General features: G+C 37.5%; 1 protein-coding gene across 21 annotated transcripts in view; it reads left to right on the forward strand.

The window, feature by feature from the left end:
- Nucleotides 1–20,788, forward strand: part of nrcama (neuronal cell adhesion molecule a) — a 46,061-nt gene extending 25,273 nt beyond the window's left edge. For 4 of the 21 annotated variants that reach the window (XM_039668124.2, XM_089127248.1, XM_089127246.1 and 1 more), the window contains 31 exons: nt 345–565; nt 2,449–2,466; nt 2,910–3,015; nt 3,978–4,171; nt 4,252–4,374; nt 4,692–4,862; nt 5,226–5,285; nt 6,200–6,311; nt 6,488–6,672; nt 6,979–7,110; nt 7,636–7,779; nt 7,872–7,983; nt 8,111–8,274; nt 8,391–8,538; nt 8,968–9,092; nt 9,248–9,277; nt 9,892–9,993; nt 10,090–10,287; nt 10,378–10,448; nt 10,623–10,845; nt 11,221–11,336; nt 11,455–11,659; nt 11,744–11,866; nt 11,967–12,143; nt 12,963–12,998; nt 14,124–14,192; nt 14,827–14,946; nt 15,725–15,880; nt 16,352–16,483; nt 16,688–16,766; nt 18,093–20,788. In XM_039668124.2, the coding sequence (XP_039524058.2) occupies nt 466–565; nt 2,449–2,466; nt 2,910–3,015; nt 3,978–4,171; nt 4,252–4,374; nt 4,692–4,862; nt 5,226–5,285; nt 6,200–6,311; nt 6,488–6,672; nt 6,979–7,110; nt 7,636–7,779; nt 7,872–7,983; nt 8,111–8,274; nt 8,391–8,538; nt 8,968–9,092; nt 9,248–9,277; nt 9,892–9,993; nt 10,090–10,287; nt 10,378–10,448; nt 10,623–10,845; nt 11,221–11,336; nt 11,455–11,659; nt 11,744–11,866; nt 11,967–12,143; nt 12,963–12,998; nt 14,124–14,192; nt 14,827–14,946; nt 15,725–15,880; nt 16,352–16,483; nt 16,688–16,766; nt 18,093–18,327 (3,966 nt within the window). In that variant the 5' untranslated portion in view covers nt 345–465 and the 3' untranslated portion in view covers nt 18,328–20,788. Of the gene's footprint in view, nt 1–344; nt 566–2,448; nt 2,467–2,909; nt 3,016–3,977; nt 4,172–4,251; nt 4,375–4,691; nt 4,863–5,225; nt 5,286–6,199; nt 6,312–6,487; nt 6,673–6,978; nt 7,111–7,635; nt 7,780–7,871; nt 7,984–8,110; nt 8,275–8,390; nt 8,539–8,967; nt 9,093–9,247; nt 9,278–9,891; nt 9,994–10,089; nt 10,288–10,377; nt 10,449–10,622; nt 10,846–11,220; nt 11,337–11,454; nt 11,660–11,743; nt 11,867–11,966; nt 12,144–12,962; nt 14,264–14,826; nt 14,947–15,724; nt 15,881–16,351; nt 16,484–16,687; nt 16,767–16,874; nt 17,562–18,092 lie in introns of those variants that run through there. The other 17 variants (XM_039668136.2, XM_089127251.1, XM_089127250.1 and 14 more) reach the window with 17 other exon arrangements.
- The last annotated feature ends 49 nt before the right edge of the window (nt 20,789–20,837 follow it).

The following is a 20,837-nucleotide window of genomic DNA, read 5'->3' on the forward strand; positions in this document are numbered from 1 at the left end:
GATAAAACAAAAGGATTTCTGGAGCAGGAAAGGTATTTGTCCTTTTTTGGGGGGGTGGGGGTCTCTTTATCCACCTCTGAGGAACCAGACAGCAGGCTGTGTAATTTTGTGCTTCAGCCATGTGCATTGACATCCATATGCCAGTGCTGAGGGTGTGCTGCCATCACAGCGTCCCAGTCTCTTCCAGCTGAGTGCCCTCACATGTCTCTGTGTATGTCAGGACGATCGGAGTCCACGCGAGGCGTCTGTCTCCAGCACGGATTCCCTAATAAAGATCTTGCCATCTGTTTGTGCTTTTAGTAGAATTAAAAGGTCATTGTTTTTATATCTATTTTCTCTTTCAGAGTCACTGGCTAGTCTTGGATGCCCCTATACTGTGTGTTTGAATGGTCACATTGAGTGCGAATCACAAGGCCCAGTTGCTTTGACCTGGAGGGGAAGGATTTTCATGTAACGCACCCTGCCATGGATAGGAAGAGGAGTTGCATGCTCTGTGAAGGAGCTGTTATGCTGCTGCTGCTGCTGCTGGGTCACATGACCACTGGATTAGAAGTGCCTCTAGATCGTGAGTATTGCGCTGTGACCAAAATTTAATCTGATGTGATGTAATAAAATGTAATAATTCCCTCTAATATAGATTTAATTTGACAGCAGTGCACAAAAAAACTGCCTAACCTATTTTGAAATTAGTTCACCAAGCCAAGATGTGCCACATGAAGTGATTTTTTTTTTTTACATTTTTAGACAAGATTAGAGAAATAACATTAATGGAGTCATGACATGAGAAATCAGATCCTGTAAACATCATAGCTTAAAACGTCCTACTCATAAACAAAGTATAGCTCCAAAAACAGCTTGTTTGAATATTGTGTGATGTCACATGGGCAAAGCATTTGCATATGACTGCCTCCAGAGTAAGACATTGATGAATAGTTATACATATATAATCATAGACCAGACTTGCATTCAGTTTTCTATCAGCTGACATTTGCCTAGAATGTATGTGAGCATCGCATCGCGTCACGTCAAAAACTAATCAAACCCATTATAGTCACTGATGCTGTCAACACTTGATACAGTATACATATGTGCATTCAGTTTCTGACACTGGAAACTGTCGACAACAGGACAAATGGAAGAGTGAAAGAACGTTCGCTGAACATGTCCAGTTTTTTGATTCTCTGTACAGACTAATGGATCGCAACATCAGAAACAAGTGGATGGTTTATTTTAATGGCGTCCCAGATCGTATGTTTGTTCTGAGCATTTTGTTTTATTAACAAGATACAGTATAATGTTGGAGAGTTTGCAAATAAACTTTTTTTGACAGATGAAGCGGTTAGCTTTGTTGGATCTGCTCCATAACGAAATGCGATTTCATAAAGCTTTGTCGGTTTTATATGCATAATATTTTCAAAACACTTACATGCAACAGAGAGTACGCGTTGATACTGTTTCCTATGCAATGACGTTAGCCAATCATAACAGTGGTTGTTTAATGACAAGCCCTTAAGGAGCTGACGATTAAACACTGATCATTTCAGACATTGGGTTAGAATGAAATCTTTTTTTGCATATACATTTGTTTTTGTGTGGCAAAAACTTTAAAATTATAAGTGAACATCAAGGAACATAGTCAAATAGTAATAAATAAATCCATGTCATGACCCCTTTAAAGATTTTCAATCAAGATTTATTCAATGACACTTAAAAATAGTAAAATACCCCTCATTATAACCATTGAAATGCAGCAGAGTGTGTCACTGTGAGTCCTCGCAGTGTTTCTCTTTTCTCTGCTGCTGCTCCTCTCTAGAGATGCGTTTCACGTTTGCATACTGACAGTGTGTTAAGTCAGCATCACTACTGTGTAAGCAGAATATGCAAGGACTTTTAGAGAGCATTGGTCACTCTTTCTACTTCTATTTCTATCACTCTGTTGCTGTGATATCCAATACATGAATGCATAAGATACACTAAAAAAAGTTTGGGGTCAGTACGATTTTTCTACGATTTGAGTTTTTTTTTTTTTTCACCAAAGATGCAGTAAATTGATCAAGAAGTGACAGTAAAGTCGTATGATGTTATAAAAGATTGCATAAGTAAAGAGTGAAGCATATTTTTAATGATAAAGTACAGATTTGAACATTTGTTCAGTACAAAACGTTCCTCATTTTACAATCTTTGGAGTCTTTAATGCATGAACCACTCTTGTCAGGGTGGTAAAGCCATTGAATCATCGACAAACAATCAGCATCCATCCGAACTGCATTAGGAGAATGAAATGGCATGAAAGTTGCATGATGGGTAATGAGTGCCCAACACACCTCCGGAAGTTTCTCTGAGGGAACATAATTTTGTTTGATCTTCTCCTCTCTCTTCTTCTCTTACACTAATTTGAGCTCTTTTACTCTCTGCTTATGTATTTCCTGATTCATTTGGACAAAAAAGCTAAAGTTCTGGAGGGATGTAAGTCTGGGCACTTTTGCTGTGAAATTTGTTGTGAATTAGATCTACTGTAAATGTATTTTGCTTTCTTCCGCTTGAAGTGTTTATAATTTTGGTATGCATACTAACTTGTATTTTTTATTAAACATTAAATGATCCAACTATAAAGCTATGATCTGCCATGCCAACAAAAACTTTCATGAGAGTTTGTGTTGCATGCTGCATGCTCTTTGGTTGTTTGTCTCTCTGGGTTCTGTTACATTGATAAACTAAAGCTGGGCACATTTATATTTTTAGATATTTTCTTGCAGAATCAGTTTCTGCAAAGGTGGTGCATCTGTTCTGGTTTGTCAAGGTGTGTGTGTGTGTGTGTGTGTGTGTGTGTGTGTGTGTGTGTGTGTGTGTGTGTGTTTTGTGTGTGGGAAATAGAGATGCTTGTATTCACACTGGTTTCTGTGCTTCAGTGCCTCAGCCTCCCACAATAACTCATCAGTCCCCCAAGGATTACATCATCGACCCTCGGGAGAACATCATTATCCACTGCGAAGCGAAAGGAAAGCCTCATCCCAGGTGGGTGTCACTTTGAATCACTATGGTTACTGCGACTGCAGATTCCACTGCTATGAACTGATGCCTGATGTTTAACACTTACTAAACTCTTCTTTAAACATTATGCAGGTCTTTAAATGGTGGATATTTTATCATCATTTATTTATTTGTTATTTTATTTATTTTAAGGAAGTATTAGACTGAAAGTCCAAGCTGCTCTTTTCCAAACAACCAAAAGCGGATGATGGTTACTCTGCCAAACACCTAAAAGGATACAAAAGCATCATAAAATTATCTTTCAGTGACTTTTGTGTACTAAAAAAATCACGATTTGTTATCATTTCGTTTTTTTTTTCTTCTGTCAAATCAATTTAAATAATTTATGTGGTTCAGATAACATAATATTTTGAGTTTCTGATTATTAAATCAATCTCCATTGTATTAACTCAATTTTTCAATTTCAAGGAACTTAAAGTTTTAAGGCAACCAGGTTACTTTATTTTTTATTATACTTTTATTTTTTAACTGGTTATTTGCAATTATCAGTGAATAACAGCTTAAATTGTGGACTCTTTCTCACACAAAGCTATCTGGCTTTAGGAAACTTGAAATATTACACAAAGGTCATATAGACCTCTTTTATAATGCTTTATTTATATTTTTTCCTTGAGCGTGACAATGTAAATCACTATCAATTTTTTTTTTTTTCTTGTTTGTATGGAAAAAGGCAGCTTGGACATTCAGCTAAATATCTCCTATGATGTTTCCAGTAAAAAAATACCGGAAAATAATAATAAAGATATGAAGATCTGTGAGGGTGGAAACTTTTGGAGAAAAAAATCTTCATTTTTGGGTGAACTTTTCCTTTACACAAACAACTTGATTGACAAGTGGGAAACGATTAATGTTGTTATAAATAAAAATATTGATTGTACAGTCACTGTGTGCATGTTCTCCTAATGGATTTTCTGTTTTCACTCTAGCTTTTCATGGACACGTAATGGCACTCATTTTGATGTGGAAAAGGATTCGAAAGTTATTATGAAGCCCAGCTCTGGCACTCTGGTCATTGACATCAGCGGAGAGAAGGCAGAGGCATACGAGGGCGTGTATCAGTGCATCGCCCGCAACGAGCATGGCTCTGCCGTGTCCAATAACATCGTCATCCGTCAGTCAAGTAAGACAGGCACAGATCAAATCGAAACAGAAAAGCAGTGTCTCCTGTTTTTAAATTGAGCCTCCAATTCTGTTTCATAGGGTCCCCCTTGTGGTCAAAAGAGAAAAACGAACCAATCATTGTACAGAGGGGAATGTCTTTAGTACTGCAGTGCAGACCCCCAGCTGGCCTGCCTCCTCCAATCATCTTCTGGATGGATAACAGTAAGACAATATCACTTATATTCACATGCTTTTATGACAATAACACACCACACACACGGCTGTCTAGCACATCCTAGTGTAAGCAGCCACTGAAATGTCATTTGGTTATGTTTTCATATACTTTACATGGCAACCCAACTATGTAAATTCGCTGCTCTGTTCTGAGCTTTAGCACGTTGTTATTTCATGGTCATTCTTTTATTGGCAAATGGTGTTCAAAATGACTTTAAATGCTTCTATCTGCTCTCATATTTGATAAGGGTGGCAAAAGGCCAAAAATCAAATACAAACCACATTTGTCTATTCCGTTTTGTCAGATTTCCAAAGACTTCCCCAAAACAGTCGTGTGTCTCAGGCTTTAAACGGAGACCTATATTTCTCCAATGTGCTCATGGAAGACTCCAGAAATGACTACATCTGCTATGCCCGCTTCCCACACACTCAGACTATCCAACAGAAACAGCCTATCACAGTCAACGTGCTGGACAGTAAGTGTTTTTTTGTCACCGATTTCTCTTCCAAATAATGTAAATCAGGTTTTGAAATAGAAGCTACACTGCCTTTTTATGTTGAATTAAGCTTGCACAATATCAGATTTTACACACTGTATATACAGAATCACAATTATGTTGTCATTATTAGGGCTGTAAATCTATGAAAATATTTAATTAATTATATAATGTGCCAATTCATTTGTCAAATCTACTGCCCTAAGAAAAAACCCTGATTTTATTTTATTTTATTTTTAGAATTTTATTTTTAAATGCCTCCTCAGTTTTTTTTTTTCCTGCTTGTTCCAGACCCATAAATGTCAAAACATTGCATGCTCATTATTTTCTGTTGTATTCCAGTTGAAGCTATGAATGACACTGTGTTGGCAGCTTTTTTGAATGGCTCAGATTTTTGGGGTGGTGAGTGCTAGCAGAACTTCTCCAAGTGAACCCAGCCTTCATCCCTCCCATCACTTGTATATGTGCCTAACCAGGAATCGCTCATTACCTAATATATCCCTTATAACTAGAAATATAACCCACTTCTGCAGAATCTCAACCCTGACCTCAAACAACCTAATTTACCGCACTTGGCATTAATACTCATTTCATTTCATCTTTTTTTAATGAAACCTGATTTAGTCAGATTTAACTGACAAAAGGACTGAATCCAACAATACAGGAGTTGACTATCATGGGAATGACTGGAAATTTGAAACAGTTAATTTTGCATTGTTTATTGCAAAAAACATTTCCAAGATTACTGTATATGAATGGTAATCAGTCCTTTTTCTTTGTTTTTAATTGTCTAATTAACATTTAGGCAGTGTCTGCAGTATCTTCTACTGGTCAGTTGTTCACTAAACTTTCTCCTTTCTTTGAATCGAACTGAATAAATGTATCAGTGTTGCATAGTACATTCTATACAACACTATATAAAGTTCTGTATCTCTCATTGCTATTATGTTTTCATTTGGATCCTTCCATTCTCTTTTAAAGGCCATGCATGTCCATCCAAAAGAAGCAATGGAAGGATAAAATTCTTGTCATTGCAATATGAGGTTCACTTGATCAAAGACATCAGGGCGATTAAGTCACAAGACTTTCAGGGAACTTATCGGAGTATCAAAATGAAAGTGTATTTTCAAACTTTTTCATTATATAGCATCAAGTTTGATCAGCAATATGCAATTTGTACACCTCCAGTTTTATCTGGCTTGTTCATGTGTGGTTTTACATACCAAAATAAAATATTTTCCCCTCACATAAGTCCTGGGTAATAACTGGCTGGTTACAAGACTTGTCTTACTGATTGTAACCAATCCCTGTTCTAGACACTCCATCTGGGGAGAGAGTGCCCACTTTCATGCATCCTCCAGGAGCGCACAGTACCACCATGGTCCTGAAAGGAGACACGCTGGAGCTGGAATGCCTCGCTGATGGCCTGTAAGTAACAGGAAGTGGATAAATTGGTATATCTTGGGTCAAAGTGTAGCTAATGTTTTGCCTCCGTGTCCATTTGTTCTTCTTTGTGAGGTCAGATTGTATTAAAGGTTTTGCTTAAATGTCACTAAAACAGTTACTAATGTTTTTGAGGGTTTTTTTTTTTGTGTGTTTTTCAGTCCAACGCCAGAAATCTCCTGGACTAAGGTAGCCGGGGACCTGCCAAGCAGTCGTTTTTCATTTCACAGTTTCCAGAAAACTTTGAAGATAACTGAGGTGACAGAAGCGGATGGGGGAGATTATCGCTGTTTAGCCAAGAATCGCCTGGGAAGCAACCATCACACCATCACTGTAGTGGTCAGAGGTCTGTCACGGGACGTCTTTTCATCTGTCACATCTCAAAAATCCTGTTTAGTCACATCATTCACTGACCCCTGGACACCATCCTGAACTATTCATGGACTTGAGCTGATTTAAAAGACCCTTTGTGTTTCCTGTTGGTCAGAAAATTACCCCTGGTTTGCCAAATGTCTCAAAAATATTTGTTACTATTTGTTTTGTAACATGTGATTGACTAATTCTAATCTGTGGCACAGGAAAATAACATTCTAAATTAAAATGTACAAATTTTGTCAATTTGATTTTGAACTCTCTCCTTCCATCGGCACAGCGGCTCCTTTTTGGATCAGTGCCCCTCAGAACCTCATCCTGGCCCCGAAAGAAAATGGAATGCTCACCTGCCGGGTGGGTGGCAACCCTCAACCCATGGTCACATGGTCTGTCAACGGAATTCCAATTGAAAGTATGTCACCCACTCACAAAACCACTTTCTGTGAGCTTTTGTCAAAAATGTTTAGCTTTTTCAGTATCTAGATACTATTTTCTACATGTAACAAAATTGATATTGATATGTGAAAATATGTGATTTATTTCAGTTAATTAGTTCGTACAGTACTGTACATGCAAATAAACTCTTTTAATAAAACTGAACCAGGGTCAAGTTCGGTTGCGCATTCATTTTTTAGCATAATATTTTGTTTAATGCTGCTTTTTACCCATATCCCTCACATTAAGTTTTTAATTACATTTTTCATTTGTATTATATCTGTTAAAGTTTGATGCTTTCACCCTAATTCCTTCTATTGTTTTTGACCAATGGAAAATATTGCTCTGATTATATAACAAATTAATAAATATCTAATATACAGACAAAAGGGTATTTCTCCTTTCAGATGTAGTTAGCTACTTTTTGTTAGTAGCTTGTAGAAAAGAATGGCTTGATTATAGTTTTACAATGATTATAAATGAACATGTTATTTCTTGATAGACTCACATGAGGACCCCAGTCGGAATATCAAAGATGACGAAATCATCCTCAGTGATGTTCAGACAGGCTCAAGTGCTGTTTACCAGTGCAACGCCTCCAATGAGTACGGTTACCTGCTGGCCAATGCCTTTGTCAGTGTCCTGGGTTAGTTCAATGCATTTCTATTCTATTCTATTCTATTCTATTATATTATATTATATGTTTTTAAATGTTTTGTTGAATATATTATGTTTCAGCTGAACCTCCAAGGGTGCTGACTCCTCCAAATCATGTGTACTCAGTCATCACTAACAGAAGGGCTCTATTAGACTGTGCTTCGTTTGGCTCGCCCCTCCCAAAGATCACATGGTGAGTTTTTTTTTTTTTTTTTTTTTAGCATTCATTTTCATTCTTTTTTTAGGATTGTCTTTAATGTCCAGAAAAGTGTTTTCTGTGAGTTAATGCTGCATGCTGAATATGTGTGTGTGATCCCCAGGTTTAAAGACAGTCAGAGCATACTGGATGGCGACTCGTACATCATTCATAAAAACGGTACCTTAGAGATCAGTGTGGCTCAGTCACTAAACGGCGGTAAATACACCTGCATGGCCTCAAACAATCTTGGAAACAAAGAGAATCACATTTACCTGGAAGTGAAAGGTGAGTGAAAGTTAAATTGAATCAGTGTATTTTTAATATGTTGAATGAAGGAAGGAATAATAGACTAGAATAAAGGAAGTAGTAAGATGTGAAATGTTGTTTATCTCTTTCCACAGAGCCTACACAGATCCTCAAACAGCCTGGGTATAAAGTTGTCCAAAGAAACAGCATGGCTGTGTTTGAGTGTAAGGTCAAACATGACCCCACTCTCTTCCCCTCCATGATATGGCTCAAAGACAACGAAGAGCTTCCTGACGATACTCGGTAAATCAGTGCTGCAAATGTTGTTTAATATAAGCACCATATAAAGCCGATTTCAGCATCTTCAGCACTGCACATGATAAGAGCCAGGGAGATTTATTTATTTTTATATTTTATTATTATATCTTATATCGTTTTGCCACTTCAGTTTCTATAGTATTAACAGATTACACTTTCTGGACAGTTTATTTGGTACTTCTTGCTAGCACACCTTGGTTGGACCCCATTTGCCTTCAGTACTACTTTCATGGCATAGATTTAACAAGATGTTGGAAAAATTCCTCTGAGATTTTGGCCCATATTGACATGATAATATAATGTAATGTATATTTGAGAAAAGTGAAAACCTTATACGTTCTGAAAGTTGTGTCTCAATGCTTTGAAAGGTGGCATGCATCTGCTAGTTTTTGACTAACAGGTGTATGTGTGTAGATTTGAGGTGGGCTCTGATAGTCTGACTATACATGATGTGACAGACGAGGATGAGGGCACCTACACCTGCATCAGAAACACCACCTTGGACCAAGATTCAGCCAGAGCCACACTCACAGTTGTCGGTACGCTCAGTTTATACATCCCTTTTAAAAACTGTACAATATTCAATTTGGCTTCCTTTTGTTAATACAGATTATATGAGTGCTGTTGAAGAGTTGAAATTGTGTTTTTTTGTATAATTAACTTTTGACTTCCTCAAAACTGCTTTCCTTGTCAGAGGCCACACCAACACCAGCTATAGTACTGGGTAAAGCTAACTTCTTTTAAGTTTCCAAACAGGTCCCAAACCCATTTTTGGTTTGTTTGTTTATCCCTCTTCATTTCCCTAGTTTGTGCTTATGAATGTGTTTTGTGGATTTTTCCCATTAATAAATAAACTGTTAAGGACAAATTAGATTTTTGATTTCTTGTTTACAAATGAGGCAGCCCACTAAACTTAAAATAAAGACTTTCATGGTTTCAAATTTAGCTACAAACTCTCATGACAATTCATGACTATTTTACACTTTCACAAATTATTGCTGAATTTGTACATTCCCACTGTGTCCCATTGAGGGTTTGGTTTAAGTGTGGACCTTCATGATTAGATGTATTTATTGTGACTCAAATCTTACAAATTCTTATGAGTTTGCCAAAATGTAAAATGGTTTTGTTTTTTCATGAGATCTGTTTGGCTGTGCTTTCATGCCTTTAACAGAATCTGAGAATCTGATATAGTATATAGATCAGATTGTGCCATTTTGTAAAAGTTTTGTGGTCATTTTTTTGTTTATTTTATTTTGGCTTGTGTTGCATGGTTCTAATGTCTGGTGCACTTCAATTGGATCGAGCTTTTTGTCTCACAATATCTGTTTTTTTCAGAGAAACCAGACCCGCCCACAGACCTGGAGCTGACGGACCAGCGAGAGCGCAGTGTTCAGCTTACATGGACCCCTGGCGATGAAAACAATAGCCCTATTAAATGTGAGTTAAAAACTGAACTTTGTTTGTTTCCTTGTCAAATCAAATAAAGATGCAAATATTACATCAACAGCTTCTGATCCATTTTTCCCTGGTTAGTGTTCCTGATCCAATATGAAGATTCGCTCCACGAGCCTGGAGTATGGCACAATATGACCAGCGTTCCTGGAACCAGCACCACAGCCCGACTGGATCTGTCCCCATATGTTTATTACTCTTTCAGGGTTCTGGCACTCAATGACGTGAATCTGAGTGAACCCAGCGCGCCGTCCAGACAGTACCGGACCAACCCTGCACGTGAGTGACCTTATTTGGAAGTAGATTGCTTTTAATTATTTAAACTTCCCTATATCTGTATGGCTCAAAGTCTGATTATGATCCTCACAGAGCCTGACATGAATCCATCAAACGTTGAAGTCATTGGAACGTCACCTGACAGTATGACAATAACTTGGACGGTAAAACTCTTTTGATTTGATTTGATTCAATACAGTACCTACTAATTTAGCATTTTTTTAAATATAGTTTCAAGTTTATAATGACTCGTAAAAGTATTAAAGATGTAGTTGAATAGATGATATAATGTCAAAGCGTTTGGTCAACCGGTTTTCTTTTTAATGTCTGGTGAACAGGAGCTGACCGGTTTGGAGTCGAACGGTCCAGGCCTAAAATACAAGGTTAGCTGGAGTTTGAAAGATGCGGATCGCTGGACTTCATTCGATCTGGCCAATGTCTCGCAATACACAGTGACAGGAACGCCCACTTTTGCACTCTATGAAGTCACTGTACAGGCGGTCAATGACTACGGGTCTGGCCCCACCCCAGAGGTGGTGCTTGGATACTCGGGAGAGGACTGTGAGTGAGCTCCAGAAAGCACTCAAATTTATTTCTATTCATATTGTTTGAATTATTATGTAATATATTATTATATAATATGTATTGACTCATAATTTTCTACAACATTTCTATTTGTACATGTGAATACAGTATATTATATTATATTATATTATATTATATTATATTATATTATATTATATTATATTATATTATATTATATTATATTATATTATATTATTGTGCAATGCTATTTTAATGTGGGCCAAAATCAATGACAACATGACATATACAGTCCCAGAATGCACTGTGACAAAATCACTGAAAGTTTACATCAGAGATGGTTACAATACGCATTTAATGTTTTTATGTACAGCATGTCTTTTGTCATTTCAGCACCAACTGTGGCCCCAGAGAATGTACAAGTTTCAGTTCAGAATGGGACAGTTGCTGAAGTTCGCTGGGACGCTGTTCCTCTTTCAACAGTTCAAGGTCGACTGAAGGGGTATAAGGTACTTACTGAACACGTAAAATACATTCACGTTAAATATTCTATACCAGTTATGGTCATCTACCTAAATATGTCGACATTTGAGCTGCAAACAGTCTAATATATCGTACATTTTGTAGGTGAGTTATTGGAAGTTACGAAGCTTACATAAGCAAGACTTTGAGCATGAAAAGCCACAGGTGCTCATCTTCAACGGGAACGAGACAGAGGTTCTTCTGCCCGGCCTTAATCCATACAGCCAGTATGCCCTCAACATTAGAGTTTTCAATGGGAAAGGAGACGGACCCACCAGCTCCGATCAGCAATTTGAAACACCAGAGGGAGGTACAGTAGTACTGTGTGTACTCACTTTTTTATATTATTGTCATTTAAATGAGTGTAAATTATATAAATTGTGTTTTTTTTTAGTTCCTGGCCCTCCTAAACATTTAAAAGTCCAAAATCTGAACCTGGACTCACTGATTGTGGAATGGGCACCACCTCTGGAAGATAACGGCCACCTGACTGGATACTTGCTCAAATACCAGTCCAGTAGGTCACAGCATGTTGGATGGGAATCTGTTGCTGATTTATGCAAAGATACAGATTGCTTATACTTTTCACCCTTTTTGTTTGAACTCTTTGCTTGTAGTCAATACGACTGATGAACTTGGGCCTCTCAAAGAGTTGCTTCTACTAGCAAATGAGACCAGCATCACCCTGGACAACCTCAAGTACAGCACACGCTACAAGTTCTATCTGAATGCCATGACTGTCAAGGGCTCTGGCCCCACCATCACAGAAGAGGCTGTCACGATCATGGATGAAGGTGAGGACTCGTTTTGTGACTGATTTTACAATATAATATTTTCAGCATTTGATGCATGAATCCTGATGCAGTATTTTATTCTCATCGGTGGCTTCGTATAAATTGCAAGCAGAATAAAACGTATACAAAGGTTTGTTTCAACTGAGGAATCCAGTCCTGAGATTCGTGAATCTGAGTGATCTTGTTGTCATTCCATGTTCAATGACTACTGTGTTAATGCTTTCAGTGCTTTTAGGGTTGTATATGAATAGATTTAATACACAGACTTAACACCTAGCCCTATTTATTTATTTGTTTGTTTGTTTGCTTGCAAGGTAATATTAGTCACTTTTTTAAATGATATTCACTTTAGTCTGTGATGATGTTCTTTCACAATTTTTCTAAATATATAAGAAAAAAATGACTTAATTCTTACTTCCCATATCTTATGCCAATATCCAGTTTAGTTTGAAAAATATTTAGATTATCCCTGTAAAAGAAGTTTAATTTAGTAAACTGATTAAACATTAATTAACATTAATTAAACACATTTTAGTGTATATATATATATATATATATATATATATATATATACAATTTTTGTTCTATTTTGTTCTGTGAACAAAAAAATCTAGCCTGTTTGGTTCCATGATTAAAACTTTGTTTTTGTGGTTGTTTGAATTGAATAAAAGGTTACCTTTCAACAGCATCATATTTTTTGATTTACACTTTTGGACAACAACATTCTATTTTTAAATGATTGGTCGTCAGGTGGCCACTACTTACATCCACTCTACTTTTTTCTTCTTTTGTCTCTCTGTCTCTCTCTTTTCTTTGAAGCGTTAATTCGGCATCCCGCAGTAAAGGCGGGTAAAGGTAACAGCAGTATCAGGCTGATGAGAATGCATGCTGGTCAAGCATCAGCTATGAGACTAGAAAGCCACTGTAGCACTGAAAGGGTATAGATACATATGCATGAACTTCCTCAGGCCAAAAAGCTTTACACCTGACCTGGCCTGCTCCATATGTCATGGAGAGTCATGTTACCAAAAAAATGCAAATTCCATCCCACTGCTTTTATTAGGGCTTAGCTAGAACATATGTTGTTAAAGGAATAGTTCACTCAAAAATAAATGCTGTAGTTTTAATACTTGAACAACAGTTTTTTTCTTCTTCTTCTTCTTCTTCCTGTGGAACACAAAAGGATCATTTCTGATGAATCGTCATGAAGCTCTTTTCCATATGACAACAGTTGTACAGAATAGTGACCTACTCTGTTAATCTTCAAAAAACAAAAAAATATTTTTAATTGTTATTCACTCTTCTTGACACCCAGTGAACTGTTGTAACTGAATCAGTCAGTGAGTCCATGTGAACTCGAGAACCGGATCAGTGAATCGTTCTTCTGAGTCACTGATGATCAAGTTCACAAATTGTACTAAATGAATAGTTCATGAATTTAAATTATTCATAAATTGTACTGAATCATATTATTGACTCGGTATGGGATGATTATCAGTGAATACTGATTTAAATTTGGGTCTTTTCATCGCAGCAAATCTATATCATTCCACTTCAGAAGACTAACTTTTGCACACAAGTCATGTGGTCTACTTTTATTGTCATTTTTGGAGGTTAATAGCTGTGGTTATTGTGGAAAAAGTGCAATAATTTTCATAATAGAAATTTTCAAATCAAAGGCTGAGGAAAAAATGCCAGAAGTTTTATTTTTGGCTGAACTATCCCTTTAACTAGTTTAGACAAGGACTTTAGATGTTTTTCAGTATAGAGTAATGTTTGAACGTATGATGATGATGAGACAAACCCAAATCTGGCTGCCTTGATCTCAGGGTCCTCTCTGCAGCTCTCATTGCACCAGTAAACTGCACGCTCCTGCATGTTGTTAACTCAGATCTGCATTTCTCTTTCGCTGCCTTGTTTTCTCTCTCTCTAATGTTGTGTTTCATGTTGTGTGTTTCACTATTTTCTGTATTCTTCCAGGATCAGCCCCCCCTTCTCTACCACCAACCCCCTCTGTCACTCAATCTTTGCAGCCCCCGTTTCACAAGGGTACAAACACTCCTGTCCCGTCACCTTCTCCTGTTCCTCGATTGTTATGCTTGTATGATACTGTGTTGAACAGGAAACTGTTGACAATATACTGTTTAATACCTCACAAGGTGTTGGACACAGTTTCACTCATGATCTATAGGAAAGTGATGAGAGTTATCCCTTTGACTAGTGTAGATTCAAAAGTTTGGGGTCTGCAGTTTATTTATTTATTTATTCTATCAAGGACATATTATATTAATCAAAAGTGGCATTTATTAAAACAGTAAATTGGAAAAGATATTTTAAATTGTAAACATATTTCACAACATTACTTTCAAAAATCGTTCAAAAACAAAATAAAAAATCTCACCATCCCCAAACTTTTGAACGACTGTGCGAGTATTTGAAAAAAATTGTCTAGTAGCCCCAAAAAGAACACTTAAAATGTGAATTCTATTGTATTATATAGATATCAAGTATCAAAACTAGTGGCATATATGCGATTAGATCAGAACTACCTTCTATATTAAATCCACACACTTTTTTGGGGCCGCAAGACATCGAAATATACTGTATAGGGCAATATTTTTGTGGCAACTTCTTCATAATTTCTAAATTCTTACATCAATTGTACTTTTCCTTGTTTGATCAGTGCCACCTGCTCGGATGTTTGGGAGCGTGAACTCCTCGGTGGAGGAGGGGCATGCTGTAATAAGCTGGGAAAACTCTTTGCCGGATAGAAATGTTTATGTGCAATATGTTGTTGCTGACAGTAAGGCTTTCCTCAAAATTTTACTATTGCAGTGCGTTTCTATATAGCCTTAGTATAATTCATAGTCAAAGTTCTTAGATCGAGTTATTTTCTACTATTTATTGTCTAATATCAGAATAAACATTGTTTTGATAGATTCCTGTAGGCTACTTTTCTTAAAGCTGCAGTCCGGCATTTTTCCTCTGTCGCCATATCTGTTTGAAATCTGCAATTGCAGTGATTTGCTCAAATACTGTGTTTTGGATATTTTTTAACCCCAAAAAAGCTACAGACTGCAGCTTTAACTCAACATTTTATTATGTTTTAAAAAATAAATACATAAAAATAAAGAGTTTTTTCGATTATAAATACAAGTGACTTAGAGTAGTTGACCCAAAAATTAAAATTCTGTCATTATGTCAGTATTATTCTCCCTCAAGTTGTTCCAATCCTGTCTATATTTTTTGTGCCATTTCTGTCTTCTGCTGAACACAAAAGAAGATATTTTGGAGAATGCCGGAAACCAAGCAGTTGATGGGCCCTATTGACTTCCATAGTAATTCTTTCTATACTATGGAAGTCAACAAGGTCCATCAACTGTTTGGTTACCCATATTCTTCAAAATATCTTCTTTTGTGTTCAGCAAAAGAAAGAAATTCATATAGGTTTGGAACAACTTGAGGGTGGGTAAATGATGACAGAACATGATTCTACTGTAACATTCAATTAATTAAATACACTTTCTTGGAGTAATTGGTTTTGCAATAATGTCTGCCCTGCCGTCGGTCCTTCTCTCCAGGTAATGAAGCCTGGAAAACAGAGTTTGTAAATGGCACTCGGACATATCAGATTAGAGGACTAAAGGCGGGGATGTCTTATAGTGTTCGCTTGATAGCCAAAGACCACTCAGATGCAACGGTCCACATTACAGAGGATCTGAGGATTACAGTTCCAGGTGAGAAGAGCATGTCTGTAGACCGCCAGAATCCACCTCACCTGTCAACCCCGCCCAGGCTCAGTTCCAGACATCACCTGTAGTTTTGGTTTGAATATTAACAAATTACACATGCTAAGTCCAGGCAGGTTTATGGAAATGTAGATGCATGCCACAATTGTCCATCTTTGCTTTCTTCCTTCTTTCTTTTTCTTCCTTTTCTTATTTTTTTTTTTTTACATCTTACAGAGGTCTTCAGAGGATTTTAAATGCACTTCCTCAAATCCATGGTGGTCATTTCTTGTTAGCGTCATACAAACGAGACTTATGATTTTGTTGCTGTGATTTAGATGTTCAACCCATGTTCATTTCTGTTTTACTGTTGATAACACTTTTTTTTAAAAAGACATACATTAACCATTCAAATGAAAGAAATTGAGAATTGGTTCATTTTGTATCTGCTTCCTGTCTCTTTTGTGTGTGCATATGCAGCCATGACCAGCAAGCAGGTTGACATTGCCACGCAGGGCTGGTTTATCGGGCTGATGTGTGCCATTGCTTTACTGATCCTGGTGCTCCTCATCGTTTGCTTCATAAAGAGGAACAAAGGAGGCAAATATCCGGGTAAGTGGATTAACATAATTGATGTGAGATATTTAAGCGCATCCATGTGGCACAAATGCTGAATCTTAACACCTCTAAGACAACTAATACACAACAAGATTCTAGTGACAAGTAAGCAAATTTGTGGCTTTGACCACGTGAATTATTTTGAATGAAAATCCAAACTTTAATGCCATGCAACTTGTTGATTTTCCAATCACATAGTGAAAGAAAAAGAAGATGCACATCAAGACCCAGAGATCCAGCCCATGAAAGAAGATGATGGGACATTTGGGGAGTATAGGTGAGGAAAACTACTACAGAAATCATAAGAACTAAATGTTTAAATTGCACTGGTGATTTTGTTGTGGTTTCACGACTCATTGAAAGCAAACTTACTTCTCTTGCTCAGGGATTCAGACTGTAATTTTTTCATTCCTCTGAGATGAATGTAAACATCTGTGGCCCCTCCACAAACAGCTTGAGGAAAGCAGGACCAACCCTTTTTATACCTTATAACAACCCTTAACCAAAGCTGTGTACTATATGACTGTATACAATTATTTCACACATTCTTCATTTTACATTTTAATTTATTTTAAATGTCAAATCAATTGCCTTCCTGATTTACATTAATGCTGGATTTATTGCTGTGATTTTGTTTTATGTCATCATTAACATGTACTGTCATTGATATTTATTATTCTTTTTTATTTATTATATCGTATTTGTGTGAATTAGTAATATGTCTGGTTATATTGTCATATTGCTTTTGCAATGCAGTAGATATGATTGGAACTGACTGATTAATTGGTCTCACCTTAGAGTAGCTAATTCAGGACATAAATTCAAATATTTGAAATAAATATTATAAATTAATGAGTAAATATTAAATCATTTGACCCCTAAATCCTTCAAATTCAATTTAAGCTTCTGAATATGCCAAATCAGAATTGCAATTGAAGTCATCAGTCATGTTTGTTTTTTTTGTCTTTGTATTAACATTCCATGTCCTGTTCATGAAGTCCATCATTTGTTGTGTATGATGTCACTGCATACGTTTGTCTTTATTGCAAAGTAATAACCTCATTGTCAAACATGTCAGTCTGTCTCATTTGTTCCTCTTGTGTGTTTTGATATTGGGGGGAGTTCAGGTCTTTAGAAAGGTAAGAGGGGCTTTGCAAATCTCGCATGCATAAATTCCCCCATTATCCATCTCTTAGTTACAGTAGATCATTAAACTAATAGCTCTAAATCTCATGGACAAGCCAAATTCAACCATTATGAAAATGTTAAGTTTGAAAAAAGTGCATAGTTATTTGTGTTTTTTTGATTGTATAGTGTGATTTTACTTTATTTATGTTATTATTTTACTGCATTTTTTTCTGTTTTGAGAGAAGTGGTTTATGCATTATGATGAATGTGCCCTAACTTACCCTTTCAAATGCACGTTATGACCAGTTATTACCATCTACTACCTCCCGGATGTAGGAGAGACGCATTTATGGACTGTCGTGAAAATACCTGCACTAAACAGCATGTTGGAAATGGACAATCTCCAATATCTAGTTTTAAATTGTGCTGTTTTGTAATATCCTCCCCTCCCCCTTGTCTTTACTCTTTACATCAGTGACACGGAGGATCACAAGCCCCTGAAGGGCAGCCGTACCCCATCCAATGGCACGGTCAAGAAGGACGACAGTGACGACAGCCTGGTGGATTACGGCGAGGGAGGAGACGGCCAGTTCAACGAGGACGGCTCCTTCATCGGACAGTACAGCGGGAAGAAGGAAAAAGACACGGCGGAGGGCAACGAGAGTTCAGAGGCTCCTTCCCCGGTCAATGCCATGAACTCCTTTGTGTGACTACCTGGATACGCCTCGTGACCTTTGGCCCATGCAAAGCCCCTCCCCCTTGTCACACCATCTTATGGAGAACATTCTCTATTGCACTGTGACCCCCCCCTGACATCACACAGAAAAACAAATAAAACAAACTCCCCTAATGTAAGACAGTGAGAAATTATGCAAAATGCAAGCCGAGGGCCAGTCCTAGCTTCACCGCGATTGGTCAGAGTGAACATCACGTGACTTTAAGACGTAATAAACATATTATCTAATGGCAAGCATACATATATATTAATATATGTGTATAGGAATATATAAATTGACATATATAAGAAACTATTTTATTAACAAGGCCCTATTTACTGTCAGATGGCATTATATCACACCATCTTGTACCCTTGGACACGCATGGAATCAGCTATCGACATCACGCCTTCTGCGAATTAGCATTAAGGTGTGGTCACATTTACTGTTGTTCACTGAATTTTCACAGGTGAAAACCAGTCATTTCACTAGGAATTTGGGAATTTTGCGCAAGGGAGGAGGATTTCGCCACATAATAACAATATTCAATGGACCTTTTTGCATGTGAAATTTCGCTAATGTGACCGCACCTTTAGCCAGCTTTGTGGAGACAGTGAACCTCGTCTGACTGTATCGATACCACTTTTGCTTCACAGCTAATGCCTGTTACGTTCTGTCGTCAGTGTTGAAATCGGTATAATGCACATTTCAGGCACCAATGTCTTTGTGGGCATTGTTGTGAAGTATGTAATACGTGTAAAAGCTGTTCTTAGGCGTCATTTTGGCAGACAGATGTTTCGAATAAACGATAAAATCACAGAATTTAAAAACTGGTTATCAGGGATGAGGTAGCATGTTTTTGACACACAAGCACGCAGACGTGGTTTTGTCCTTTTTCATTTCTTTTGTGGTTCATTTTGCACCCTTATATTTCTTCACTTTCGATGTTTTATCCCTGAAGGAAAGTCAGCGACCGACTTAAGGAGTTACTGTTCGCTTCACCCAGGACGGTTTTTGTGAAGGAAAGCCATGTAGCCACCTGTAGCCCCGCGTTGGGCGCCAGAATTCACACCGCCCTTGGTGTGGTTTTACAGTATGGGATGCAACGAAGGCCCCTCAGCACGGTTCCTTAGTGCCTTGGTAGAAAACATTATTCTGTAATCCAAAAACGAGTCCCTCTCATCGCTTTGAGTCCTTTTATATCAGTACTACAAGGGATACCGAAGTCCAGGGCTGACTGAAGACCGCAAGACTTCAGGAAATGATGTCACACACTCAGCTGCCACAGAAATCACCTCAAATTGGGGTGAGGGGCATCTCATTCCCCTTATTGACAGCTAAAACTACTGCCACTTTTCTGTAATGAGTGAGATCAGATCTGACACGTTGATGGCAACTCAGGAAGGCGATGGAAACATCCGACTGTGGTATTTACAGTAGCCTGTCCTTGGAAAAATCTCAACATATGCGACACCAGTAGGCAGAAATATACACATTCTCACATGTAACTGTTTTTTAAATCATGTTATTGCATGTTATGAAGTATTACAAGCTGTCGAGTGTAGTGAAATCAGGGCTTCACTGATCACACAGTCAGCAGTGGTGCTGCCGTCAAATATGGCTGGAGTATGTGCGGTTTATGCAGGCATGTATATGTACATGTGTGCGTTTGAGTGTGTGTGTGATGGCTGTGAATGTGTTTGAGGATGTCTGTGCACTGTATATATGGGGCGAGCCTCGGTTTTTGGCAAGGCCCTAGATTTTCATGATTTAGCTTGTCATAACTTGCATCAAGTTTTTTTAGTTTGGAATTGTCTGCTTTTTAATGTATAGATGTGACATTTGCTTTGTAAATATCCAGGCAAAATGATTTTAGACACATGAAAGGATGCAGGGATCAGATATCCTATCACGCCCATCACGCAAAATCCCAGGATGCTCTGGACTGTCCCAGCTATGTATGTACTGTAAGCCACTTTGGGTGAAGATAGGAACCCAGTTGAAAAGTGACGACACCCCCATTTCCTGAACCCCATGAGGGATCAACCGATGATTGAGTATATTTACTGTAAGGTAGCACAGTGTTCCACCTAAATTCACACACGCGCATCAGCTCTTATTCTTTTAATGGCACTGTTGTTTTCTTTTCTATTTGGCCAGCTAGCTTATGATATTTTTCTGTAGGAAAAATAAGAGAAGAAATGGACGCATCCCCAAAGAAGGAGGCCGGATTGCACTACTGTGGGTGCAGAATCTTTTGATGTGTTGATGTCGTAGGGGGCAAAGACGGATGAAACGTAGTGTGTGAAATAATATTCTGGTTAATGTTAAAGCTACATGAAATTAAAGCATGAAAGGCTGTGAAATGGTTTACTCTATAATATAATCGCAAAACAAAAAAAAATATTTTGTATATAAAAGAATTAAAATAAATGTTGGTTTCCGGATTTCACTACCATCTGTCTGTTTTTGATTTTATTCCTTGTACACAATAATTATTTTAA

This window comes from Pimephales promelas, chromosome 24 (assembly GCF_988280905.1).
Source record: "Pimephales promelas chromosome 24, fPimPro1.hap1.1, whole genome shotgun sequence".
NCBI lineage: Eukaryota > Metazoa > Chordata > Actinopteri > Cypriniformes > Leuciscidae > Pimephales > Pimephales promelas.